Source organism: Brugia malayi (genome assembly GCF_000002995.4).
Source record: "Brugia malayi strain FR3 genome assembly, contig: Bm_v4_Chr4_scaffold_001, whole genome shotgun sequence".
NCBI lineage: Eukaryota > Metazoa > Nematoda > Chromadorea > Rhabditida > Onchocercidae > Brugia > Brugia malayi.
The window spans coordinates 6,306,236-6,333,323 of NW_025062478.1; the positions used below are offsets into that span (position 1 = coordinate 6,306,236).

At 32.3% G+C, this 27,088-nt stretch overlaps 6 protein-coding genes across 9 annotated transcripts; all 6 read left to right on the forward strand.

Moving 5' to 3' along the window:
* Nucleotides 1–304: 304 nt before the first annotated feature.
* On the forward strand, nucleotides 305–1,987 carry Bma-ric-8 (Uncharacterized protein; the record flags this gene model as incomplete). 2 transcript variants are annotated; one of them, XM_001901830.2, is made up of 1 exon in its annotated part: nucleotides 305–1,987. In XM_001901830.2, one exon carries the CDS (start codon nucleotides 305–307, stop codon nucleotides 1,985–1,987), a length of 1,683 nt encoding a protein of 560 aa, XP_001901865.2. The 2 variants fall into 2 exon arrangements, with proteins under 2 accessions (XP_001901865.2, XP_042937785.1); XM_043081851.1 differs by having other exon boundaries at nucleotides 1,511–1,987.
* Nucleotides 1,988–2,490: 503 nt separating this feature from the next.
* Nucleotides 2,491–6,125, forward strand: Bm1961 (Uncharacterized protein; the record flags this gene model as incomplete). 3 transcript variants are annotated; one of them, XM_043081852.1, is made up of 13 exons in its annotated part: nucleotides 2,491–2,632; nucleotides 2,802–2,918; nucleotides 2,998–3,125; nucleotides 3,244–3,396; nucleotides 3,621–3,761; nucleotides 3,876–3,977; nucleotides 4,066–4,200; nucleotides 4,359–4,514; nucleotides 4,652–4,761; nucleotides 4,864–5,023; nucleotides 5,246–5,409; nucleotides 5,594–5,716; nucleotides 5,834–6,125. In XM_043081852.1, 13 exons carry the CDS (start codon nucleotides 2,491–2,493, stop codon nucleotides 6,123–6,125), a joined length of 1,923 nt encoding a protein of 640 aa, XP_042937786.1. The 3 variants fall into 3 exon arrangements, with proteins under 3 accessions (XP_042937786.1, XP_001901864.2, XP_042937787.1); XM_001901829.2 differs by lacking the exon at nucleotides 2,491–2,632 and having other exon boundaries at nucleotides 2,843–2,918; XM_043081853.1 differs by lacking the exons at nucleotides 2,491–2,632; nucleotides 2,802–2,918; nucleotides 2,998–3,125; ... (3 more) ...; nucleotides 4,066–4,200; nucleotides 4,359–4,514 and having other exon boundaries at nucleotides 4,730–4,761.
* A 415-nt stretch (nucleotides 6,126–6,540) lies between these two features.
* Nucleotides 6,541–8,730, forward strand: Bma-nuaf-1 (Uncharacterized protein; the record flags this gene model as incomplete). The annotated part of the gene is made up of 7 exons (XM_001901828.2): nucleotides 6,541–6,651; nucleotides 6,764–6,940; nucleotides 7,192–7,308; nucleotides 7,419–7,544; nucleotides 7,627–7,740; nucleotides 7,938–8,143; nucleotides 8,583–8,730. The coding sequence occupies 7 exons, from the start codon at nucleotides 6,541–6,543 to the stop codon at nucleotides 8,728–8,730; spliced, it is 999 nt and encodes a 332-aa protein (XP_001901863.2).
* Nucleotides 8,731–9,260: 530 nt separating this feature from the next.
* Nucleotides 9,261–9,965, forward strand: Bma-slrp-1 (Uncharacterized protein; the record flags this gene model as incomplete). Its single annotated transcript, XM_043081854.1, has 4 exons — nucleotides 9,261–9,363; nucleotides 9,513–9,571; nucleotides 9,671–9,778; nucleotides 9,918–9,965. 4 exons carry the CDS (start codon nucleotides 9,261–9,263, stop codon nucleotides 9,963–9,965), a joined length of 318 nt encoding a protein of 105 aa, XP_042937788.1.
* Nucleotides 9,966–10,270: 305 nt separating this feature from the next.
* Nucleotides 10,271–11,322, forward strand: Bm482 (Uncharacterized protein; the record flags this gene model as incomplete). The annotated part of the gene is made up of 3 exons (XM_043081855.1): nucleotides 10,271–10,382; nucleotides 10,499–10,557; nucleotides 10,744–11,322. 3 exons carry the CDS (start codon nucleotides 10,271–10,273, stop codon nucleotides 11,320–11,322), a joined length of 750 nt encoding a protein of 249 aa, XP_042937789.1.
* A 3,608-nt stretch (nucleotides 11,323–14,930) lies between these two features.
* Nucleotides 14,931–26,209, forward strand: Bma-unc-120 (Uncharacterized protein; the record flags this gene model as incomplete). Its single annotated transcript, XM_001901826.2, has 10 exons — nucleotides 14,931–15,023; nucleotides 19,271–19,382; nucleotides 19,834–19,922; nucleotides 20,088–20,247; nucleotides 20,519–20,604; nucleotides 23,978–24,131; nucleotides 25,176–25,430; nucleotides 25,693–25,770; nucleotides 25,897–26,012; nucleotides 26,138–26,209. The coding sequence occupies 10 exons, from the start codon at nucleotides 14,931–14,933 to the stop codon at nucleotides 26,207–26,209; spliced, it is 1,215 nt and encodes a 404-aa protein (XP_001901861.2).
* Nucleotides 26,210–27,088: the final 879 nt, after the last annotated feature.

Here is a 27,088-nt window from a genome sequence, read left to right on the forward strand (position 1 = left end):
GACACTGTTAAGTATCATTAATCATAGGCCGTTTTGATCTCGTCGGAAGTTTGAGACTAGCACTTATGCTTTTAACAATTGATTGTCTTTCTCAAAAAATTCCCTCTTCCGCATGCTTCTACCTCATTGCTTGTTAATTAGCTATTATCTGCTTATGATGATTCAATATTAGGGGCGCATGTGTTGAATTAATAAATATATATTCCTTTACCAAGTTTATTGGAATCTTATGTTTATGGAATTGAAGGATTGGTCAGCATTACGTAAACTCACATCTTTGATATTCACTTTAACATTACTGATCATGATCGAAAATATATCTGAAAGCGATTTAATGCAGTGGCAGAATTCATCAACCGGTAATTTCGTGGAAAGTCTGAAACGAATTAATGGTAGTTTTGAAAAATATCACGAATTTGGTCATGTTGATATCGATACACGGCGTCGGATACTATCTATTTTCTCTGAGCGTTTTCAAGAGTCGTCAGTAATTCGTCAACAGATTCTTCGCTTTTTACGGATTTTAGCGCGCGATAGGCAAAATCTAGATCATTTGTTGTCTTCCAGCTTGGTACAGGATGTACTTAACATTGCTCTTCTGGCTGAACAGTCTTTTGAATTTGATTGGGAGGCATTCATTCAGGCTGAAATGTGTCTCATCAATATACTTTTCAACAGTAACCTTGCGAGAAATGAGTTTAATGATATTGCTTCAAATCTGCTACTTAATCGAATCAGAATTTTGAGCGAGACTCCGAGAATTTCCTTTATGCAGCGGGAAGTCCCGGTTACAGTCCAGGATGTTGCCATTTTTACAGAATCGAAGATTCCTGAATTTCCGGTGAAAAACTTAAATAATGAACAGATAGATTTGGTTACTTCTTACGACCTCCGTATTGCGTTTGTTGCAAGTGCACAATCTAAAGATTTACAGTTGCGGTGGTTAAAAAATGGATGTGAAGTTTTTCTGAAAGTACTTGAACGAAGTTTATGTTTTCCTGAACGACTGAGGCGGGATTTGCAGTGGAAAAATTTTGTAGAACATACAAACTGGGCGCTAAAAGTTTTGTTCAATATATTTTGCTACTCATGGGATGATTCTGTGCAGTCAAATGCAAAGCAATGCATGGTATTATGCTCGAGAATTATAACCATAAAAAACATTGATCCATCACTTGAACAATCCGCAGTAGATGTAATTGCAGTATTACCATTGTCCTTCGAATTGTTAACACCGAAGCTACAGCATATAGAGCAGAAAGACACAAATATAATCCATGACGGTCGTGACATGACTTTTGCAGATGCTGTACTTCATGCGCTAGAACGACGCTTGGAAGCAGAAAGCAGTGAAAGAAACGAGCTCCTTGGTACTTTTTTAACTGTTTTGATACGTCTAAGTTCTCAAGTGAAAGAGGCACGTCGTTATTTACGTTTACTGGTTATTCCACCACTTCATGCTACCGATGTTGAACGACGACCAGATGACGGTGCTGAACTACGTAATCGTATGATTCGCTTAATGATGAGCATTTCGAATACTCAGGACTTGGCAGCTGAATTCATTTTCATCTTATGTAAGAAAAGTGTTAATCGTTTCGTCAAATACTGTGGTTTTGGACATGCGGCTGGTTTATTGGCTAATCGAGGCATCTTGAATGCTTTGAATACCTCGAAGCATCAGTCGGATAGCGAGGCTTCAGAAACAGAAGATTATAAAGCAGTTGAAACACAAGTAAATCCAGTAACTGGTTGTATTGAACCTGCGGGAGAAAATCCGTTTACTGGAATGACTGAGGAGCAAAAAGAATACGAGGTACATCGACTGATGAATGATATTAATAAGCTGATGAATCAAGGACTGATAACTCCGGGACGGGTTGGGAAAGATGGACAATTAGAGCCTGTAAAGCATGTGCTGGAACTTGTCAAGGATGATGATGCCGAACCTGATAAAAGTGACAGTGAGGATGGTGTTGGATCCTAATGATTACTGAACTGAAATCCATTCATTATATATCCATCTTGCCAATTGCGATTAGATAAATCACGAATTTCGATGCTGGTTTGCATCAGAAAATCAGTTATGAATACTTAAGCTGTGTAAAAAATATTCCAACATCCTATCTCAGTTCATACAGTTTCAAATTTTGAAATCAGCTTTCACAGAGTTTCAATAATTTTAACCTGAAAACTAGCCTCGATTTTTGTTTCTTTGAGTTTTTATTGGAATATTTCTATTTAGTGCATTTGAAAGTTTCTGTTTCCAAAAATATATTGTTTAGTTCAGACTTTCTTTAGTAAGAGGACTTTATTTGTGAGCTTTTGATGTTGATGTTGTGTTTTTTGGAGCTATTTCTTTGGATCCGTCAAATTTGTACAGTTTTCGTTATGTTCGTATATTTGTTAGGTGTTATAGTGTTGTTAATTTGTATTATAATAAACAGATGTTTCAGATTGTGGAAAGCTTATTTGTAGGATTGTTTCTATATGATTAAAGTGCTAAGTAATAAGGAGAGAAGGAAAGTGAAAAAATTGAAGAAGAATATCAGTGAGGTGTTGTTGCTTTCTGGTGATGATCCTACAGCGGTGGATCTAACTTCAGTTACGTCTTTTGAGCATTCATTTGATGGTTGGTGGTTTTGTCAGATCCTAGGTTATCTTTTTTAACAAATTTCTACTTTTTTCCAAGTCAATAGTATCAGAATTCGTGTGAAAGAAATGTCGTCGTTTACTCTACTATTATTCATATTAAATTTCATTTATTTGAATGAGATATGTTTAAGGAAAAATTGTTTCAGATAAAGACATAACTTTCAAGCTCGATAAAAAACTGCGGACTATGCGGCATCTGAAAGATCCTCCAAAAATCAGTCTAAGTTTAGACAAGTTGAACGGTGTGAGGCTTGGAAGTCATAGTAAATTTTTTTCACTTCTATGTATTTCACTATTTCATTACATGAAAACTAGAATTTTCATGCATTAACGTATTCATAGATATCGCCGAATTGGTGCATTACGTGTCATTCCACAATGTTGACAAACCTCTTTGGATATCATTAAGACCCAGTCGAGCAATATTGCAAGCAGTTATTTTTCGGATCGAGTGTAATCTCGAAATGGTAGTAAGTTACTTCAGAAAATTAGTATCGTCTCCCTCATACTGTTGTAAAATTGTAATTTCTTATGGTCAAATAGAGAGTTGTGATTTCAATGCATAGTGTATCTTGAAGCATTTATCAGGAAAGTAATAAGAAGGATACATATATCGGTCGCCTGTTTGGCTCAAAATCTTTCATCAGAATGCAGACAGAAGCATGGAAGAGTATGGAGTTTTGGACAAACATGCTTAATGTCCAGCTTTCAAAGTTCGAACGTTTAAAGAGAATTGTCGGTGTAAGTTTTGTGATGTTTTTGGAATTGAAATTATTTAACACAGTTATTGCTTTGTTTTTCTTTTTTACGCATGATGCTTAACAAGCGAAAAATAATACTTCTTGCTTTAACATTTGATCATTTTATATGACTGATAAGGATGTTCGAAATTGAGTAATAAAGATTTTTTTATCTCTTTTTTGCATTGATTAGTTTAATTTTTCATGAAATATTCATTTTTTCAGCATACTAATATTCTAGAAGAGCATATTAAATCTGATGTAAAAAGTGCACTACTAGTTACTTTGCGACAAATGGTAGATTTTTGTTACCCTTTTCCCAAAACGAATCGCATCATGGATTTAACGCCTATTATACCAATAAAAGTAAGATTTAACTATGTATTTCATATATTTACATTTTATAAATTAGCAATAAATGCATATTAGTTTGCTACTTGGTTGGATTTCTTCAATTTTAATGCTGTATTATTATTTCAGGAAAAGTATGGTGTAGTAAAAGCTGATTCACCATTCTTTGCAGTTGATTGTGAAATGTGTACAACAGAAACTGGGGAAAGTGAACTGACCAGGATATCAATTGTAAGTTAATGTAATTTTTTAGTGATTGACGAAGGGATGAAAATTTTCAACTTCGTGAACAAAATTCACTGTAAATTTTGTTACTCAGGTCGACGAGTGTTATGAAGTTTTGTTGGATACGCTTGTGAAACCAAGGAACAGAATAGTTGATTATGTTACTAAGTACAGTGGCATTACTGAGAAAATGCTTGAAAATGTGAATGTGCGGGTTGAAGATGTACAAGTCGGTTTCATTCATTTATTATTAAAGCGAGTTTCATTACTGTTTAACGTTGCTGAGCAAATAGTATATTTCTAAGGTCATGCGTTTCCTTTTTTTATTGACTTATCAGATGCCTTGAGGATAAAAAATTATAATTGCAAAAAACATCACATTTTTAGAGAGCTTTATCACATATCTTGCCGAATGATGCAATTTTGGTTGGACATACTCTTGAATGCGATTTCAATGCGATGCGTATCACACATCCATATTGTGTCGATATATCTCTTTGTTTAAATTTATCTGGTAAAGATCGACAACGATCATCCCTAAAGGTAATTCCTGTTCAAATTTTATGAGAATATTCTTTCGTTTCATTCATTGTTATAACTCGTTAAAAATAAACATACGGAAAAGATATGTTTATAATTCTTATCATACATTTTTGTGAAATTGATAGAATGATTTATAGACATTGGCGAGAATATTTCTGGATGAAGAAATTCAAGGAGAAAATGGGCACTGTTCTGTCGATGATGCTGTTATTACTATGCGACTACTGAAATACAAGCTTTCTCATGGGTACTTATTATAACCATGCATTATATGATAAAGTCCTTTTGCAATATGTTCGTATCAAATTTATATTATTTATTATATAATAGATAAATTGAAAAAATTCAGCATTCGTTTCGGGAATGTTTCTTTGGGATGGAGTTTTGATGATTGGGCTCGTGAAAATGGCTTAACCACTTCTGGAGCGCGCATTGATAAAAACAAATATTCATGTTCGGAAGCTCAAATTAATCAAGAACCACAACGAAAGAAACGGTGTTTGGATATTGTAAGTTTTTTTTTTTTTGAAGATATTGTCTTATTTTGTTTGTTGCTATGCATTGGTTTTTTGAAAACTGGTTTGAAAAAGCTGTTATTGTGCTTTTTTATTTTTCTGATTGATGAAACTATCAATTTAGCTCAACGGTTTTTAATCCTTCAATAGATCAGTGGAAAATAGCATAGGACTTATATTGTTGGTTAAAATTAAAACAAAAATTGACGTTTCCAGAAAAGTGTGCCACAGACTTGTGAAAGATGTGGTAGGCCATTATCTGTTGCTTGCATTGTGCCTTATTGCGCATGCAAAAAAAATGTCGTTAAGTACTGTGTAATATGTTGTTTAAATTCTGTATTGCCTCAAACATCAAGCGAAGAACCAACCTTAATTTGGAGGTAAGTTGTCATAATTTATTATATTAAACCCACTAACCTTCAGAATGAAATTTCTGTTCTCGAGAAAATTTTACATTCTTCTGCAACCGCGACTTATACATTTGCAATTAAATTTCAAAACAATTTCCACTTGTCGAATAAATTTTCCTATTTAAAAAATATCCGCCTTTAATAATTATTTCAGTGATGCATTTCAAACTTGCACTGGTGGATTTGAACCTATTTTGCATTTTTTACGACTCGATAAGGGTAAAAGCGCTTTTTATGCTCTTCCTGATGGCATCAAAGACAACTCAAACAATGAACAGTTTGTTTTATATCTTCAAAAACTAGTATTTTCATATTGGAATGATGACTAATAAGTTCTTTGAATAAAGTTTGCCCAGCGTAAAAATCAAAAATTTTTAAAAACACTTTTTTTAAGCGAAATATACTTGAACACCAATGATTACGATTCACTGGAAGAGTTGGTGAAGCGTGTTAATGAAGAAATGATTTCGCATAACGTTGTGATGGTGGATATTAATACAAGAAGACTGAAAATGAAAGTGGATGAGAAGCCTATCGTAACTGTTGATAATGCTCTTCGAAGAATGATCTCATATGCTTCTTGGAATTCTTTAATTATCGTTGTTTTTTCATCTCCGCAAGAATCACTGTGTTACATAACTGTCAAAACGCAAAATCATCAAACTCTTTTGGCAGGTGCTGAATGATGCTCATTTTGTTTTTATTAGGTACACTCTTGATGTCTGTTCACAATAAAAATCTTTTATTTATCTTTTATTTTGCTTCATTTTGGATCTAAACACCTGATTTGAAATATTTATCATATCATCTTACATGAAAATTGAATAAACTGTTTATGAGCCGATGAAAAATTTCAATTCCTTGATATTTAAATTATTTCGTCACAACGGTAAAGTTGGGTTTTGGATTGATTTTGAGCTGCTTTCTAGATTTTCTAGATTTCCAATCGTTTTTAGATATGTCTTTATGGGAAGTCCAGTTGTTTTATGATTCCGCTACTTAGGAAGCGGTTGCTTGAAAGAGTACTGGAAACTGAACGGAAGCAATAGAATACTTTTCATTTTCAGTACTGTTGTGTGTCGTCCTCTGAACGTTTTAGTGATGATGTGTAGAAGTGTTTTGGCTTGGGCTAATTTATACTGCGCAAGTAGACCTGTTACAGTATTATTTCTCCAGGCATGTACACTACCACTGAAGAATGACGAGGAAAAGGTAGTTTTAATCCATCGATTATGCGGGTGTTTTAAATATGTTTTTTATTGAAATTTATTGCTTTGAGAATGTAGAAGTGAGATTTCTATATGGATTTTCGAATGAATTTCAGTCAATGACTAAACTGCAAGGTAAATTGGAAAAGAAAATACGTTCACTGTTCCGCAGGGATGTGCAACCGAATAATTTGAGTTATCCGAACAAATATATGAGACCGGACTTTGATCCTGAGGCAGAGCTAAAGGATATTGTCACAGAAATGCCTACCTTTTTCTGGAACAATGCTATGGTTAGTTCTGAAAACAGATTTGGAATTTCTTTCTCATTGCTTTAACAGTAGAATTAGAGCAGAGTAGAGGAAGCAATCAGATTTGAGCACGAATTTTAACTACCTTAATGATAGTACTGGTTGTTGTTTGGCGACTTCCGAAATTTTCCTACTTATAATAGTAGTGTTGGTTGGAGATAGTAATGTAATTTAATCATATTGACTGAGCACTTAGACTTTTACCGATTTTAAAACTAATTTTTCTCGCTCAGGAACTAGCTAAGGAAATGAAAGGTAGCTTTGGAATATACAAACCAAAGATTCTTGAAGATCTGGGAAGTCTCCGACATGGTCAGTTCCGAAAAGATATTTCGTTCAAAACATCAGAGGTGATCATTTTAGTATGATAATATCTTAATATGCACAGTAATTGAAACATTTATATAAGGAATTGCCTGCATTTATAATAAGAGGTGTGGAGTTTGCATATATTTTTTAGTCATTTAAATTTTGGCGATGTGGTGCTGATTCAGACAGTAATGAAGGATTTTCAAAATGTGAATTTATAGCCACTGATCGAAAAACGGCATTATTCAGAGGTACCTTAAGCACAGAGCTAATAAAGGTTATTTTGTACTTTTTTTGTTGTTCATTTGTTGCTTAAATATTTTCTTGTGATATTTATACGATTTAAATTTTTATTAAAGGATGGACGAACTGAACGAGCAGGATGGGCAGCTATCAAATTCGAAGATAGGGGACCGTTTTTGAAGAAAAAATATTTCAGCAAATGGTCAAATTATTCCCACTTCCTTATAAAGGTGACATTATATTGTGAAATTATTCTTCAAATTATTCTATTTTCCTGGAATTATTCTTTTCCTGACATTTTTTTTGAATAATCCTGAAGTTTTTCATACGTCTTAGAATTTTTTGAGAAAGAACGTTTTTTTTTTTCTTAATTTATTGTATCATTTGTTACATTTAAAAATATGGCTGAAAAAGATTTCTTTTTCAGTGCCGTGGTGATGGGCGTACATATAAAATTTCGTTGAATTCACCGCTTTTATTTGATATTACCTGGGGTGATGCCCACAGTTATTATTTGCATACTCATGGTGGCCCATATTGGCAGTACGAAGCAATTCCGTTCTCGAAGTTTATCCATACTGTGCGCAATCGAATTATGGATAAGCAATATCCAATAAAAAATATTAACGTCAGGTATGAAATACAAATTTATGCTTAAAAAAAGGGAGAATTGTAATAAAACTGTAGTAATTGCTATTAGCATTATTATGTTGATCAGTATGCAGTTCCACAACATGTTGGCTTTTCTGACTTTTAAACTCAGCGCTTTGCTGTTGTTCTGTTCATGTTGACCATCATCATCTGATGAACATGAACAGATGTCTTAAGTGCTTATATACTGGGACTACTACTGTTTTTCCCATGTTGATTTTCCTTAGTTCAACTTCAAACCCTACTCATTATTTGAATGTGTTAGTTTATTTACATGACACTCTATATTAATTAGATAATTAGTCTTGAAGATTTTGAAATAATCTTGGAGTTTTGAAGACTTGAAATTTCATGATTTCCCTTACAGACGTTTTTACATTCACTGTGTTAATACCTCTTATACTCAACGAGGTACTTTCAGCTCATTAACTATAATGTTGACGGATAGAATTGATGGAGATTTTTCGCTTGAAATTGATTACATTGGCGTGGTGCACGATAGAAGTCATGTAGAGGAACATTCCTATGAATCTTATCATTTGCCAATTTTGTTTACTGAGGGTATTTAGGCTTCTTAGCACTTATTTATGTTTCTTACTTGTAATATACTAAATTCTAAATTATATATATTATTTGCATCAAGCTTGTGTTTTATTTTTTTAAATGGTTACTTTGTTTATAAATTTATGCTATTTTTATTAGCTCAAATCATATTTATAACAAATTTGGAATTTTAAAAATTATGGAAGGCTAATGGAATAGAAATTCATAATTGTTGGCTTCTGTGATTATAAAACTATGTTCGCTTTATCATTATAAAATTGTGTTCTCTTTATAAATGTTTCTTTAGTTCCTACAACATTTTCTTCGTTTATCAGCGTCGTATCTTATATTTTATCATGTTATGTTATATTTTATTAATTATGCGGACAGTTTCTGAGAGATATTGATCGTTTTTGATGAGTTAATATTTTCTTAAGTTAAAAAAAAAATTGTCTATCCATAGTTCATAAACTCTTTACCTTTTATTTAAATCGAATTTTTAACGAAGTGCGTAATAGTAATAAGTTGTAAGGTAAATCCGCTGAATGGTTATTGGATGCATATAGGACAGTGGACTTTAGTAAGAGTGTTTTCAACAGATTTCCAAGCGTCGCTCGTGTCAGCTCGTGTCGTATTGAAAAATATCAGTTGGTTCACCGGTGAAAGTTTGTTACCTTGCAATTTAAATTCAGTACTTATAGTGAAGTGTTTGTAGAAAGATGAAGTCTTGAATTTAAAACAACTGTTTTATTACTAGAATTAAAGTATTGACTTACGTAAAATTGAATTGTTGTTTATTTACTTGCAGAGGATCTGAAGTTCCATTTTGGTCGTTTTGGGAAGGTGGAACACGTCAAATTGTTATATGTTAGTTTCCGTTTTTCTCTTCTGTTCACAACTGATACTTGAAAACTAAAATGCGTATATTATCATAACTTATGAGTAGGGTCTTAGTTTATTTTACAGGATTGGGAAACAGGTCTGCATAGGGGTTTTGCATTTGTTGTTTTTGAGAGCACGGACGACGCAATAAAGGCTGTACAGCAACGAAATCATTATATTAACAGACGGCAGGTTAGTGCTTCTCAAGTGCTTCAATCATTGTTATTTTTCGTTCATTTATGTTTTAAGCAAAATTTTGTACGAATGCGCTTCCTAAAATAATATCACTTAAATGGTTTCTATATAGTTTCATAGTACAACTCTATTTCAGGTAATTGCAAAGATTGCAGTATCTAGTTCTAGGAAACAACAAAAATAGAAATAGCTCTATTTGCTTTGTTAAAATTCGTTCGAGTTTTCCATTCGCTGTTTGATTGTTGATTGACATGTACGTTTTATTATAATGTGGACATATGTTTTATTCCGTTTTTTGAATTTTTTTTTTTTTTTTGACGATAGTATTGTTTGCTTTAATTTGACTTATTTTTCAATCAGTTATCTGGTATCTTTTATCTCGGAAAATTCAAATCCGTTTATGCTCACTTATGAAAAAAGTCAAATTTATACTAATCTTTTTGATGCTAATTTTTGACAGATTTTATGTACAAATCGATTTGCAGATAAATGGCAGGTCGTTTACTTCGAGAACCTGGTGCAGCTGTTAAAATTTTTAAAGAAGCACGGCGGAATAGCGCGAAACTTTTTGTTAAAAGAATCAGTTGGGTTACAGGTGCATGTAAGTTATCACTGCAACCTTGTGAAATATAGTATTCAAAGAAATTTTTTCAACTAAGGATACGATGAAATAGTTAAATTCAAGTCGTTAAATTCTTTTAAATTCTTTTGTTTCAGCGCAGTTGAAAGACTACTTCTCTCAGTTTGGTAAAGTCCGAAACATCATGCTGCCATTTGTAAGTCCCTTTTTGTTGATAGTGCTTATTATTGCTGTCTCCCTATATTAGCTATGATCAAATGATATTCTATCCAGAATTAAAGGGATTATTAATCAAATTTGATGGTTAATTTTGATGTTAAGCTAATGGATATCAAAATATTCACCATTAAAATCTAGGTTTTTTTAGTTAAACATCTTCCAGGATTTGGAGACAGGCCTGCACAAGGGTTTCGCATTTATTTCATTTGAAAATGATGATTTCTATGAAAATATCAAGAAATTCGAGGGAAAACACGTTATTGATGATGAGGAAGTAATTTGTTTACTACCGAATGGAGGAAAGTCATTGTTTTTGACTAATTCTGATACGACATTATTTGACAGTGAAAACAGTTGTAGAATGGATATTTCGAAAACAAATTTCGACAATGAAATTGATGCAGTTGAATTCATTAGAACTGAGAAAAGTGTTAAGGAAAAGGAAATAAAACGTGGAGAACGCACAAAAGAAACAAATCTGCTACAAAAGTTACAAAAAGCAGATAATCTGAAAGAGAAGTCCGGAAAAAATAATCTGTTAGTACAGAAAGCTGTCAGTACGAAGCTCACGGATTTCGTAAGGGAAAATGAATGTGACAATGGAATGTGTAACAAAACTTACAAGAATGTGCGTGCTTCGAATGGTTTATATGTGAATGGTACAAAGAATGGTTTTACTGATCGGATTAGCTTATCAAACAGAAGTTTTAGGATCGAAGCTACAAAGCAAAAATTATTTTAAAAAGGGGTCGAATTCAGATCAAGCGTAAAGAAGCGTAGTTCTTACGGCCAGCCAACAAGCTAGGAACCGGATATTTGCTTAAGAAAGTGAATGAAACAATTTAAGCATGCGTGTTCATGAGAAATGTTTTAACAGTTGCCGTTGATCATATATTTTAGTTTAGGAATATTAACTCATGAAAAAACTCAAAACATTTTGAAAATAAATTATTTCTATATTTTCTCCGTCTCTTTGCACGGCGCTTCGAGCCTTAAAAACGATTGTTAATTTAGATTTTTACCAGATAACTTGATTGATAATTTCTGATGAATAGATCCTTGATTTTCTAAACGAGCAAAGAATATTCTTAGTTATATAAATTTGGACAGGAGAGGATCCAAGTTCATCCTTTTTAAATTAAACTTTTCAAATCTTTTGCATCTCTTCTGTCATATCTGGTTAAATTATGTTTATCAGTAAGTGCAAGGTCAATTCAGCAATGGCATACTACATTCTATTTTACATCCTTCACTATAATTTTGGCCATAAATAATAAAGTTATAACGGCATCACAACTCTTTTTTACCATAATTTTGGTATATATCACCTCATAATATGTATGGGAAAGTAGTTCTTTTCATGTATTTCGTCCTCATCGGGAATTTTTCTTGTATATCATAGGACTCTGTCAAATTGCATTTAGCTTTTTAATGTCAGTTTTTAAGATTTTGGTGTGAGATAGGTAGGTAGAAAATTAAATATTAGAAACTATTTAATATTTAATGTTAAGAGGTGTACCAGTGTTTTTTCCTGATTTTTAGGAGGAAATAAGGAATCCTGTCAATGATTAAAATCATTTAGTAAAATAAGGAGCCGAAAGTTAATTTTTAGTTGCATTTCAATTTTTTATTAACACAGTGCAGTTATGATGTAGAAGTGGCCGTGTTTAAACTTTAGACTAAATATTTCCTTTCATGTCCGAATTTTCATCCATGTATACCGATTGATTAGCACACGGTCCACTTTCCAAAATAGAAAAAATTATAAAGTTTGAAGTTTTGTTTATTTCTGTCAGTAAAACAAGATGATAAAAGTATAGGCAACTCTTATACGTCACACGTCCATATCATATCAGCAAAACATGTACAATACTTTTCAACAGACAGCACTCACATTTATGTAAAAATCCATTTTCGCTCAGACAAAACATTATGCATTTATGTATTCTATATCAAAAGATAGTCGGCCTAATAAATGTGAATTTGGAACATATATTTCTTTTTCGGGAAAGTCAGAAAATTTGAAGTCTTGGCCAGTTGGTCTACAGTCAGTTTAATACACCCAAAGTCTAGGATTATAAAAAGTATAGTATCATGTAGTTAGAATTTAATTAAAGCAATAATTAACTACTAAGTAATTTAAGAATTTGCAATATATAGTTGCTTACATATAGTTGCACCCATCATTACTCCAAAATAGGCAAATGTATTTCAAATTGTAATGATTTCAAATTACAAATGATTTCAAAAATTTCAAATTGTAACTATACGGTTAAACTGCTTCAGTACATGTTTATCATGTGTCACCACTTTGAGGAATGCACTGAGTGACTCGTGCAAAAATTGAAATTAATTTAATTCCCATAAGGATGCAGTGAAGATTCATTTTGCATATATGTCTAGAAACAGAAGGAAAAAGCTTTAAAATGATGATTTAACAGACTGATATGGTCGTCACTGGGAAGGGTACCAAAACGGAACAACAAATATTTTTCACTGCGCAGTACGTGGCGGACGAAATGGAATGTGCACTCATCTGCATTGTTAAAAATGGCCTTTTACTGAATTCATGATCACTTTTTTCTCCCAAATATAAACAAATACCACAGATCGTCATTGTTCCCTTTACTATCATCACTCTCATCACCACTAGCCAATCCCATTTTGGAATTCTCGAACACTCGATCCATTATCGTCATTCATATTTTAGCTTTCGAATATTTTCTGTCTAATTTTCGTTTGAATTTCTAAACACATTTTCGGTAGAAGATAGTACAATTTCTTTATGCCTAAAATCAATTTTGACTTTAATTTTTACGTTTGCAACTTTTTATTCTTCCAAATTAATTTTAAGTTAACTTTCGATTTATTTCTTCGAAGACAACAAATTTTATTTTAATTCTTTGATAATATTGGGGAGTTAAAGTTGCATAATATTTTGAAAATATTTAGCTAATTGTATTTCAACCTGGAATACTCTAACTCTTCGGATGATCACAGTAATTTTTCGGGCGAAATAAAACGGAAGTTAGTTAGAAATAACTAGAAAACCAAAGATAGGAAAGTATTCTGAAATATTTTTTTTAATTGGGAAAATAAAAATGGAAAATTCATGCCTTATATTGATAAAGCATTTATTGAGATATACGACATTTAGCAGAAGGTATAAATGAATTTGATATTGCGAATTGAAGTTCAGATCGATTGTTATTTGCAAAATTATCAAGTCGAAATAAAAACTGTTATCACTGTTCAATTTTGCTAATCTAACACTGAATTATATGCCATCTTCTTAAATTACTTATTATTTTAATGAACTAAATATCTTCTCGATATAGCCGTCAGTATTACTAAGTGCAATTTGACTTATGTTATGCAAATTTTTAAATCGAAAATTATTTCGTTAATAATTAGAGGCCAAAAGAAGCTCAGTGGAGGAAATGTAACAGTAAATCCATCCTTTCGCCGTCTCCTCTTTCCTCTCTCCAGTTTTAGCTAAATGTAAAATTGCGTGGGCACATCCAACTCTACAAATGAATCTTCTATTTGTGTGTGTGTGTATATATAGGTGTGTGAATGTGTGTGTGTGTGTGTGTTTATGTGTTTATGTGCTTGTGCTTGGCAATGATGACGACAGTAGTCAAAAGTTAGTTTAGTAAGTAGTCCACCCCTCTACCCTCTTATAGTTGATACTGCCTCAACTGCAGCACTGTTAGCTTGAATATGGCTTGGCTTGAACTGGAGGAGGAGGAGGCGGAGGCGGAGGAAACTGAGAAATTGAAAAATGTTCCACCTCTCTCCTAACCTCTCTTTGCTCCCTTTCTCTGTATACTTGTTGAGCGGCTTTACCAAGTACGTTGCTGGCTGAAGAAAGAGGTATGTAACATCAGCTCAAACTTATATATCTCTCCTCAATATACATACAACTCTCAAAATCATTTTCAAATCTGCCACTATCTGCTGCTACTGCTGCTGCCTCTTCAGGGAGCATCTTGAAGTCTAGTCAAGTTCGAGAGTTGTGAGGTGCTGTCTTGTCTAAATCTGGATAGCTGGCAATATTCGCCAAGACAGCAAGCAGCAAACGCTTTCTGGAAAAAGTATTTCTTTCACTTCACTTTGCCTAGCTTACAAACCTTGCTAACTCTTCCTGCTAACTGTCCCAGATTCTCTGTCTCTTCTCCTTCTCCGCCTCCTCAACATCATATCATATCCAAGTCCTTACTCTTTCCGAGTATACTGCACGCTATTTTTCAAGCTGAACTTATATCAAAGTTGGTTCATTTAAGTAAGAAATATTTGATACATTAATTGCTCCTACAGAATACAATACATCTGCTACTGACTATGAGCATGGTCCCTGGTGAGACGTGCTTCAATTTGAATTTCACTAATCCTGGATCTAATTCACCATGCCAGTCGCTACTCTTAACACCCAAAGAAACGGTATGTCATTTCTTTCCCTTATCACACCAATAATTTTATCAAAATATTTATAACTCATATGTTTCATTTTAGCTAATTTTCTCGTTTGTTTGATTCATATGAACTCGTAACAACATAATATGAAAATGCCATCAACTTGATGGAGACAAAATTATACAAAGAATGTGAAGTTATGATAAAAAGATATTAAACTTCAGAAGTGTGGAATATGATCAGTTCCCATCTTAACGTCGTTAGGAGTCTGTTGTTATTGGATTTCTTCCGAAAAGAATTCTAAAATTCTCTCTACCTTTTGAAGCTGTATTCTTTCAACAATATAACTAATAACAGATCAATAACACAGATTGAATGATTCAATATAATTCAGTAGCTATATTTTTACTAAATATTTGTGTGGTATATCGATTAATTGAATGCTTTCTATTATTAGTTGAATCACAAATTAAGTCCGTATTAATTATTTTTCTGTAGCAAAGACCAGTTATAGCAAATAGTTGTAGTAAAAATTCTAATAATAAGTTCTGGTGATAAATGTTTTAAGAATTTTGTCGCTTTTTAGGAAACTATTAGAAAATATTTTAGTTGGCTGAAAAGTTTTGATATCACTTTGTGCGTTTAAAATCTATAATTTATAATTTAGAACTTTTGTGCAATTTTATTCTTAAATTGAGCTTAAATCAAAAAATTTTGCTTTGATTTTGGAAGATAACTTTAATTGAAATGAAAGCTGGATAAAGACAAATACTGATAAATATTACTATCTTTTAAGTTGATAAAAGCAGAAAAAATATCTACTACTGCTTAAGCAAAACAATTAAAAATGTTGCGACGATTCTCGAGCGAAAAGGTTTTGTGGATTGGATATGTCTGCATGAATATAATTATTAAAATGTAATTAAATTAAAAATACTCAATCACGAATGGGCTAGAAGTAGTTCTTTTTAGTTCTCTTTAAATTAGCGCTAAGTAGAAGTACATGTATTTTATGCAATACATAGTTTTTTTTTGGTCAATTTTATGAAAGATTTGCTTAATCTTTGTGTATACAATGAATGAGAGAACTACCATAAAACTGAAATGTAACTGAATGTGGTGCACTGATGATGTGAACATAAGTTGAGAAAAACTAAAAAGATTCATGATACACAATTTATTCATCTACCCCGAACAAATGCTAACCTGCTTTTATTTTTGAAAAGAGTACTCCATTTTGATTTAATAATGTAAGATAGTATAGCTCTTTAATAAATACAAAAATCAAAACAAAGCCTTAAAAATCATCAAGTTAATTAAAAGTTGATTTTATTTTTCAACCAATCGTTATTATTCATCATTTTGGTCAATTTTATGTAAGATTTGCTTAATCTTTAATGAATACATCAAAACAGATTTTGAATTTTAGTTTTTTTCTTTCTTTCCGTTACATAGTTTCCAGCAAGTACTATTGTCTATCATTTGTTGTCGTATTATTTTATAGCTTTATCTGGGAATGTCCACCACCAAAACAAAGAATTTGTTTTTCAATATAAATCTTCGCAGAAACGATTTTTTTGCTCATTAGACGAGTTTTGGAAGCGAAAAGTAATTCAAATTGATTTATATAAAATCATATTTGGTTTTAGTATTTTCATAACAATATGAATAATTACTGATTGAAATAAATATGTCAATTTAATTTAATTTAATTTAACTGTACTGCATGATAATCCCTTTTATGAATAAAAGGTGTAAGAATTTTCTGTCATATTTGAAGCTTTCATAGATTAGCACTGCTTTCAATAGGATTACATCATTACACTTCGCTTAGACATATACAATGCAATTTTCAAATTTTGTGCTTCAAAAAAAATTAAAATAGTTTAGTTTATTCCGTTTTTACAAAACTAGAAAATTTTCAATTTGAGAATACTTTTTTCCATAAAGTTATTCTTGAAGCTAAATTTACGTATTTACGTAACTATCAGTTCCTGTTTTTCCACTGTTTTCTCCATTCACATATTAGCAATTCTCATTATTTACGACAAATTTGCTGCGATAGTTACTTGATCAGTTTGTTCAAAAAAAAAACAAAGTCTGTTACATTCAGAAAACTGACGATCAACTTCAAAATTCATATCACAAAAAATATTAATGAGAAACGTTGAAAGAATTTCATAGTTTTGTTAACATAAAAGTTTTTGTTTTTCTTTTTTTCAACAATAGTTTTTGAATAGTTATTTCAATGTCTGCATCTAAGTTGGCACATTTTTGGTAATAAAAATTAAATTCTAGGTCATGATTCCTTAGAAACAAGTTATTTGCATGCAATAATGATGATGTCAGTTTAAAACAGAAGATACAGGCAGTGGCAAACATTAATATAGCAAGAAACATTCTTTTCAAAAAATTAATGTTTCAAAATATATGGAGAAGAGTTGAAAAGAAGTAGAGAGAGAGAGGGAGAGAAAGAGGGAAAGGAAGACAATGTATAGTATTATTTTGGGATATTATTATGGGAAGGATGAAAATTATGCTGTTTGCTCATTTGGTGTGTAAATAAGTCCAAACCAATTACAGTCGCAATTTGTTGATGATGATGATAATGATGGCGATGATGATGATGATGATGGTGATAAAAATGTAGAAGGAGGTAGGAAAAGGAGAGGGAGGTATTCCAAGATGAAGTTTTCTATTTGGACAGTGGAACTTGTTTCCAACCATGTGTATTACTTTGTTTTTCCCGAACAAATTATTTTTGGCCTGAATTATTTTACTAATATCTTCACATCTGAGGTTAATAGACCATTGTATAATATACAGGTGCTCTTATTATTTTAACTAGGCTGAGAATAAGATCTTTCTTTTTATGACACAATTATGCAGTAGTAATATCAGTATTTTAATATAGATTAAAATGCTAAAAGAAATAAAATAAAACAGCAAGACATCATCTCACGGTTACAGGACATTTCGATGTTGACTACTTGAATACGTTTGACTATGTTTTTATGACTACTTTAACTGCATTTTTCAATAAATGTGATGAAAGATCTCGAAACTATGCTTTTAGCAACTGTCCTTTAGACATAAATCCTGTGACTCGTTGTTTTTAACTTTTTCAAAGTTTTTATTTTATTAGAGTTTGCAAGCTGGTAAACTATGAAATGCGATAGCTTATTAATGAAATTTCTAAAACATATTCTGAACTCTACATCTTATAATTATACCAGTCTTCACGACTTCCTGTATAAATTAGTGTTGTCAGTCAGCAAACAACCACTGTTGTTCATTACAAAATTTTCATGTTAGAACCACCCTCCATTACACAAATTAATTAGTAACAGAAGAATGAAAATATGGTCTAGCAAAGTTATAGTACATAATGGATCAACACTAAATGATGCAAATTTTTACATATTGTTATTCCCTTATTTGTTATTTGCTTATTTTCCAGATGTCTAGTATTTTGTAACATTTCAAATAAAAATGGGAAGATTCAAAGAATGCAGTCGTAAAAAAGAAAGAAAAATTAATTTTGTAACTTCTTCGGTGTTCAATTCACAATTTTATTACTGATGCACTAATTATGATTTTTTTGCATAAAATATAACAGAGTATAATATTTTCTGATCATAAATAGAATCTTGCCAATCTAAGGTCAAAACTAATGATGAGACTTATTTATATTTTATTTTCTAATAGCATGACAATGACTTAAATGCTTCCTAACAAATTCAATATGTGTATATTTCTTATTTTCTATTCTATTTCTACTTATATTTGTTCTTTTCACTCCGAATTATCATCTCAAGAGTTCCAAGAGTTATATTTCATGACATACATCTTGATTCATATATTTCAAATTTATGCTTGAAACCGCTTAATCTACAAGAAGCAGATTCAAGAATTCTTTTAACTTTCTTCATTTGCACTTAATTATTATGCATGTTACATTTGCATGAAATATTTGCTAGAGTTTTTTTTTTTATTATGCAAAAAAAAACATAATATTTGTAAAATTTGTAATCATTATTGACTACAAATTTCTGTCACTAAATTAATTATTTCAATATGGCTTCTTCTCACAAATAAGAAGCAAACATCTATCAATTTAAAGCCAATGATGAATTTGTACCTTAGAAGACGGTCGGTCAATTTGTTCCAGAAATGACCGTGGCATGAGTTGATGTCATGATTGGAATTAATTCATACCATATCATGGCATATCATTTTGCCCTTAAATTATAATTTTTTTTATTCTTCTTCAGTCATCAACAGAGGAAGGTGTGATGGGAGGTGAATGTGAAAGTTCATCCCCGCAGTTGCAGCATCAGGTGAACGAAGGGACGCCGACATTACCGAATGGAAAAAAAACGAAAGGTATGGATTCCAATTAAAAAAAATTTTGCTGGTAATTGAAAAGAGGCAAGAATATTTAGTTAACAAATGAATTTGGAATAATTAACGAACACAGAACACTTTTTATAATCAGGTTCAATGCTGTTCATTCATTTCAAATTCTTTATCTTTCCAAAATCAAAGTGATGCTACTTATAATGTCGATGATGCCTATTGAATCACAGCGTTCATATTTTTTCCAACAGTTTCATTTCTGTAAATAAAATCACTTGCCAAACTAATTAAAATTTTAATTTACAAAATCTCGGAAATATGCAGAAAAATCTATCGTATACAATTCAAATACATGCATGTGTGTGTGTGTGTGTGTCTGTATACATATGCATGTATGTGTGCGTATGCAATACATATTTCCCTGTGTGTATATATTGGCTGATTAAATGATGTCATCTTCAGAGTAATTATATTGCAGGTCGAGTAAAGATAAAAATGGAATATATTGGCAATAAACTGCGAAGATATACAACATTTAGTAAAAGGAAAACTGGAATCATGAAAAAAGTTTGTGTTTCATTGCTGTTATTGTTGCTTTTTTTTTCCTCTCATAAAGAGGAAAAAATAAATTTTCTCGTGCAAATTTATTATTCCTGAAGGTTGTTTAGTTGCAGATTTACTTATGGTCTTCCAATTTAGCTTCCATATTAAATTGCCAGCCTTCCTCTTCAGGCTTATGAATTATCAACATTGACAGGAACTCAGGTAATGTTGCTGGTAGCATCGGAAACAGGTCACGTTTATACATTTGCCACGAAGAAATTACGACCGATGATCTCTTCCGAAGCTGGAAAAACACTAATTAGGAATTGCCTTAACACTCCTGATATTGGTTTGTGCTTATTTCAGCTTTTTTCTAATTATTCTATTTCCTCTTTAAATATGTTTCAAACAGTAATTTTAAACTGCATTGTTCTTCCCAATATTTTTTCACAAGCCAAAACCAAAAAAATTTTGGTACTTGACATGATTTAATTTTCCAATAAAAGATTATTTCAGCAAAATTTGCTATTTCGTACAACTAAATTGGTTTTTAAAGCCAATGATGATAAATGCGGTTGCAGTTATTCTTGTGTATATTTGAAATCATTGTGATGTTTCAGATGACGCGGTGGATCCAATCGGGGCACGACAAGAATTCACATTTGAACCACAACCAAATATTTCAAGAAAGCGAAAATTAAATGAGGTTTGTTCACATGTAATTTGAGTTAAAATTGCGTCCAATAAATCATATGACGAACACATGCCATCAATTCTTGCGCATTTGCCTATTATTTGCAAAAACTTCTCACATCTGTTGGCCTCATCAATTTAAAAAGAAATAACCATTTGATTCTTTTGAGCATAATTATCCACGCCTGCTAAACAGCCATATAAGTAGATTAGACCTCGGATTCTGATGTTTCATTTTCATGTAGCAAATGTTATCACCGTAGTTTATAGGTTATTGAAACAAACAAGCAGATAACTTTTTAATCTTTCCTTCCCTCTAGCTATAAGTGATATATGCTGTGAGAGCCTCGCCCTTTCCTAGTAACAGCGCCATATGAATTCTCAAATTTCGGAAAAACTACAAGTGAGATGTCATTTAAAAATTTGTGGTGCATACAGCAATGATTGCCCTTGAAAGTACGGTAAAAGAGAGTTATGTTGAAGACGTGAAATTGCTATTCTCACCATCAAATAGGCAAATGGTGCATGAGTGTACATATATTATGTGTATACGTGTGCATGCATTTGTGTCTGTGCATGTGCAGGTGCATGATTGTCTGCATTCTTTGTTATGTCACAGCATCCACTACCGCAGTCATTTCACTAGCGGTAACCAACAGCTATTCAGGATGTCACATTCCCGAGCGGACACCACCGTATGATGTGCATCATGCGCCATGTCCTACGTCTTTCATGCATTCTTTCCTCCTCGCTTGCAATCTCCTCCCCTTTTCCTTGCACTCTGAATTCTTTGACAAATACGGTAGCTATATTTCATATAAAAGCCTAGTCCATTCCTGCAAATTGCTTGTTTCCAATTACTGTCCAATTACTCTTTCTGATAGCGATGTTATAAACGCAAAATGCTAATAAAGCCCTACCTTACAACTAATAATTCACTCTTTGTTTGGAATGTAAAAACAGTTTATGATTAAGCTCTCTGACCGTCACTTTGTTAGCAGCATTTGGAAAGCAAGGGAAAGAAGAGAAAGTATCAATTGTAGTTCTTATTGCCTTCATCTAAGAAATTAACATGCTATTCTTCTGTAATGATTGCCATAATCAGTTGTAGATATATATTAACTAATATTTCTGGAAAATACCAACTGTACTGCACTCATTTTCATTTGGAAATTAAAATAAGCCAGATTTATTAAATTTCTAAAATCTTTGTAATTTGGTCTCCGAAATTTCCTCAGGATGAAGGTAACAAGAACAAATATTTCCCTGACGTTGACGGATCTCAGAAAATGGGAGGAAAAGGGAAGGAAGCACCAACTGCAACTGCCTGTTTGCCCAGATCTGTTCTTATCAAGCACTTCTAGATCCCTCTTCCACTACATCCATCATCCAAAACATACATATACCCTTCCAGCAGCTAGTTTCACATCGCCAGCAATACTATTTAAGAATCTCTACTAACCAACTAACTAGCAAACTCATACACACATAGATACTTTTATACGGGAAGCTTGAGATAGAAAGGGGAAAAGACCAGCGGCGTCGTCTTCTTGAGCCATCAAAGCCACCTACGCTTCCATCATCTGAAAGCAAGCCTTTCATCCTTCCATTCCCATTAAATTCAAAGAATAAACCCAACAGAGCAGGGAAGAAGGAAATTTCGATGGCTTTCCTGTCAAGCAAATATGTGCAACAACAATAACGCAAGCAAGCAAGTATCATCAACTACTCAACGACAACAACAGCACCAATAGCACTCACTGCATCACCACCTTGCAGCAACAACAGCGCGGCTATCGCCAGACCAATGTGTAAAAAGGTTTAAAGGAGAAAAGAAGGAAGGATATGCTCCTCAGATGGCTGATCATTGGATAGATAGATGTGAAATTTATGCATGTGTAGTAGTTATGGCGTATATGTGTGTGTGTGTGTGTATGTATGTATGTATACATATATATATGTGTGTGTATGTATGTATGATAAATGTGATAAATAAGACGAAATAACTTTACATCAGATCACTGGTCGCCTATATTTGTTACATCAAATTGCCGCTATTATAAAAAGCAAAGCTAAACAACTGCAATACGTAAATGATAACGGATCGGGAAAGCATCGAGAAGTTCAGATATTAGATTAATTGACTGATGCATTTAATAAGTTATGTGTTTGCAATGCCTAGATAGAGATGAAACATGTGATGGAATAGATTTGAAATGAGGGATTAGAAGTGAAGGAAGTGATGCAAATACAAACTGTTACGAGTAAGTTTACTATTTCATAAAAAAGAAAAAAAAGTTAACCATGATCAGATCTTTTAAAATAAATAAAGTCAAGATCGGTATCCTATCAAATATGCATGAAAATCCATAATACACAGCAACACAAACTCATGTGAGAATCTTTGATGCTTCTCTCCTTTTTTTTACCCAGAAATCTCTTCTTTACCTTAAGAAGATTTGGGCCATTTGAACAACATTACTCAAAAATGTATTTTGATAAAAATGTTCAGAGGAAAATTACATCTCCGATGCCTTTTTTCTTGCAGTTTACTAACGATTGTTAGTTTTTATCTTTGTTCTAGAATGTGGCATTAAACATAAGTATTTCGCTCTCTATACCGATGATTAAGGAACAAACCATTCTTTCTCCACTTCTATTTGCATAATAACTATTTTGTCTGCAAATAGATCGAAATTTCAGTATTTGCATTTTACAATTAATGAGAATGTTCTAATTTTATCGAAATTTGTCAGAAATTGGATTAATTAATAAAACTTTTGCATGGCTTTCCAACGTAGAGTGCTTTTCTACTGTGTATACAAATTTGGAGCTTTAACGCCTGTTGAAAACTGGTCTCAGCAGTGACAACAGTGGTTGTAGTAGCTCTTCATATGTGGTTTTATGTAATTGAAGATGGTAACTTTCACCAACTAATTCTCTTTTCATCTTCTTTAACAGCTACTGTCATCAATATTACTGCTACTACTAATGTTACGTCATCCTCATGTTTGTATTTGTAAAATCCTAAAGGGGACCAACTTTTAGTTGTAATTATATAAATTAGCTGGCTAACAATCTAAATGAACTAACCATTTCCTCTACATTAGCAAAATTTTTACATTCATTGGAATTCATTGAAAAATTTAAAAACTTGCTATTTGAGAAAGCAAAATTTCGATAAAAATTCACTTGTTCAATCCTTAGCAAATATTTTTCGTAGTTCTAAAACGTTTTAAAGTTAGAAGTTAACTTAACAAAAAAGCCTGCATGAAATTGATTGATTTATTTGAGTTGACTTTAAGTTGATTTATTCAAAACACTAGCAATAACTTATCATTCCATTAATATCATTTCCAATATTTTAATGAGATTTTTGTTTATAGTGTCCTGAATTACCAACAATGGTTCATCCCACAGTGATATCTGCCTCACCTACTTGTAATCCAGAAGAAGCGGAGAATTCCGATGGAGGTGAATCAGAAAGCGTTGACAGTCATGACGCTGTGATAGAGGAAAGCGAAACTGATAAAGAAAAAGGTCATAATGTTTCAGTACAAAAAAAAAGACGAATAATTATTAAACTAGGAAATCTTTGTTGTTGTAGATATCAAACTTTCTACTCTTGATAATAATAAATCCTGAGTGATAACAGAGAATGCAATAAATCGCGTATAAATAAAAAGTCAATTTATGGAAGGTCTTTAATTTTTTAAACTCCTTATTTACATGAAACTATAATTAATTTCTTTGTTGTGGCATGAGGAATTGAAAAGTAAGTAACTCGATGGCCCATTATGGTGGTTTATCAAATGAAGTAACAACTGTCATCCTGTTTTATTTTATCTTCTTTCGCCTTCTCCTTCGAAAGTTGATCATAGAGGTCAGCGACAGTTGTTCCCTGGATGATTTAGCTAATGCATATATAAATGGGATTTTAATGGCTGTGCTGCGCACGATATATACGGAAACTAAGCCTGCAAATAGAATAAAGCAGAGTGGGCGACGAGAAATGGAGTTTATGAATTGCAGCATAGATGAGAGGGGAGAAAACTGAAATTGATAGATGCAGTCGTAGCCACTGTTGTAATGCACCTCTTTCAACTTACTTCCGTTCATTTGGGATATATATGTATATACATTTATATTTATATATATGGTGAAGAGGAGATTGAGAAGAGAGCAATCTTGAAATGGGTTAACAAGATATAAGCACACATAGACCAAATCTGGACAGCTGCTGTCAATTTGTAGACATTGTAGCTCCGCAAACACCGACACAGGAATGGATAGAAAAATTAAATAGAAAATAGATAAATTGGATAGACTGATCGGCGGCGCATCACTCATCACAAATACAATGCTTTGTCATACAACGGAAGCTATAATGAGGAGCGGGAAACTTCATTTGTAGTAATTAGTAAAAAAGACAAAACTTTTAATTCGAATTAAATTACATCTAAAGCTTAAAATATTAGTAAAGGATTAACAGAAATGTTGTACCTAATTTTTTCAAATCATAATTTGAATATTACATAAGCAACTGGTTTTTTCCTTAGGACCGATAAATTAATCATTTTGCAGAGAAAGCGACTTCGTTGTCATTACAACAAACATTAAAAGAAGCTCTTCGTGTTGCGGCCGCTCAACGACAGTTACAAAAAAGCAAAGCAAAAATTAATAACACTAATGATGTTAGAAGCGTCATTAATAATAGTAATAATAATAACAGAAACTATGGTAATAATGCTCATAATGGTACCACTGGTAACATTGCTACTAATACCAATGTTCAAGCCACCGCAACATTCCCTCTTCTTGCACCATTTCTGTTACCAGGTAATCCTTATTTGCCAACATGGCTATTTGCATTACTTTTAGCAATCTATCAATATATGCTTTCCCCAGTAGCACTTTGTAATTTACTTTTTCTTTTTTCTCATAAACGATTGCTGATAATATGAGCAAGATCATCTGTTTTTGGACATCGCTTTTGAATTTAACTTCTTCAACAATATGAAAAAATATTGAAATGATTGAAATTATAATTTATTTGGTAAGTTGAAATTTTGTGATCACAACCTTCTCAATAGCTTTTCAGGCTTGAACTCGGCTTCAACTACGAACAACACTATCATGTATCAGATACCTCAAGGAGTGGTTTATACAAATGACGAAGGTTAATGACAATTTATATTTAACAAAATCAAAAGTGGATAATTGCTTTAGCAGATTCAGAAATCTCAGAAAAGGAAGCGTTAATGTTGCCTAAGCGGTTGGATTTGAAAAGTTAATTTAATTTTAGGAGCTGATAATACTTCTTTATTCGCTAATGGCAATGGCAGCAACAACAATTCTTGCGAGAACCAACAAACTAGTCAACAATTTATGTTTCCTATTAATTCGCTCACCTTGCAACAGGTATGATTCCACGATTCCACTGGTTTAATTCCATATATTTATTTATTTATCTATTTATTCAGTTATTTATTTACTTATTATTTATACATTTACTAATATATATGCATGTAATTTCCTCTTTACAGAGTCTCTTACAAATCATGTCAACAGCAGCGCTAAGTGCAGCTCAATTAGAAAACAGCGAACGTTCCAGCTGACCATTTAACAAGCAGACTTCGATAAAAAGATTAAAGGGAAAAAATTAATTTTGTTTGTAATTTTGAAGCACTGCATAGCAGTTGATGGGATAACATTGCAATGCAAAAGTCTCTTTCATTCTTTACATTTGAAGAAAATTAAGAGAAAGTTAAGAAATGAAATTAGAGAATTTATCGGAGATCAGGAATTAATCACATTAGGAAGTTTAAAAATTAACCTAAATCTACACATTAGGAAGAAATGAAAAATACCAATCAGATGGTAGTACAGACGCAGAAGTTACTGATCTCCTTTGTAGAATAAAGGTAAGAATTTTAACTTTTTAACACTGCAAGTAGAAAGCATGTTTTTTACTCATATACCTTTTACTACTTTATTTCGAGTTCTTTCACAATCAGTCGTGATTTGTACCCAATGTATTATGATTTTGATTCTATTTCTTTACAAAGTCGTCCATGGTAGTTCCTTTTTTCATTTATCGTGTGCGCGTGTCATACAAAATTGTAGTAAGTGTTGAGGTCTTCGAGTACTGCGTATAATGCTACCACATAGTTTAAAAAATCCCCTTTATAGCAAAGCAGTTTCGCAAGGGGCTATGGGAAGTCAGTATCAAAATTTCTATAAAAACTGAATTAATGAATTTCTAAGAAATACAAATGTAACTCATTATGCAAATTTTCCAATCAGCATTAAATTTCATTTCCTCATTAAGATGAATTTGAAAGAATGAAACTTTCCGAATTTCTTTAGCAGAGCTCGATGGCAAGCACAAATGGTTAGTTCTTTTCTGTATTTCGCTTTTTTGATTGATTGTTTTCGTGTAATTACTTTTGTGCCTTTGTTAACAAAACATTTTGTTGTGCACAATGTTTAGAACA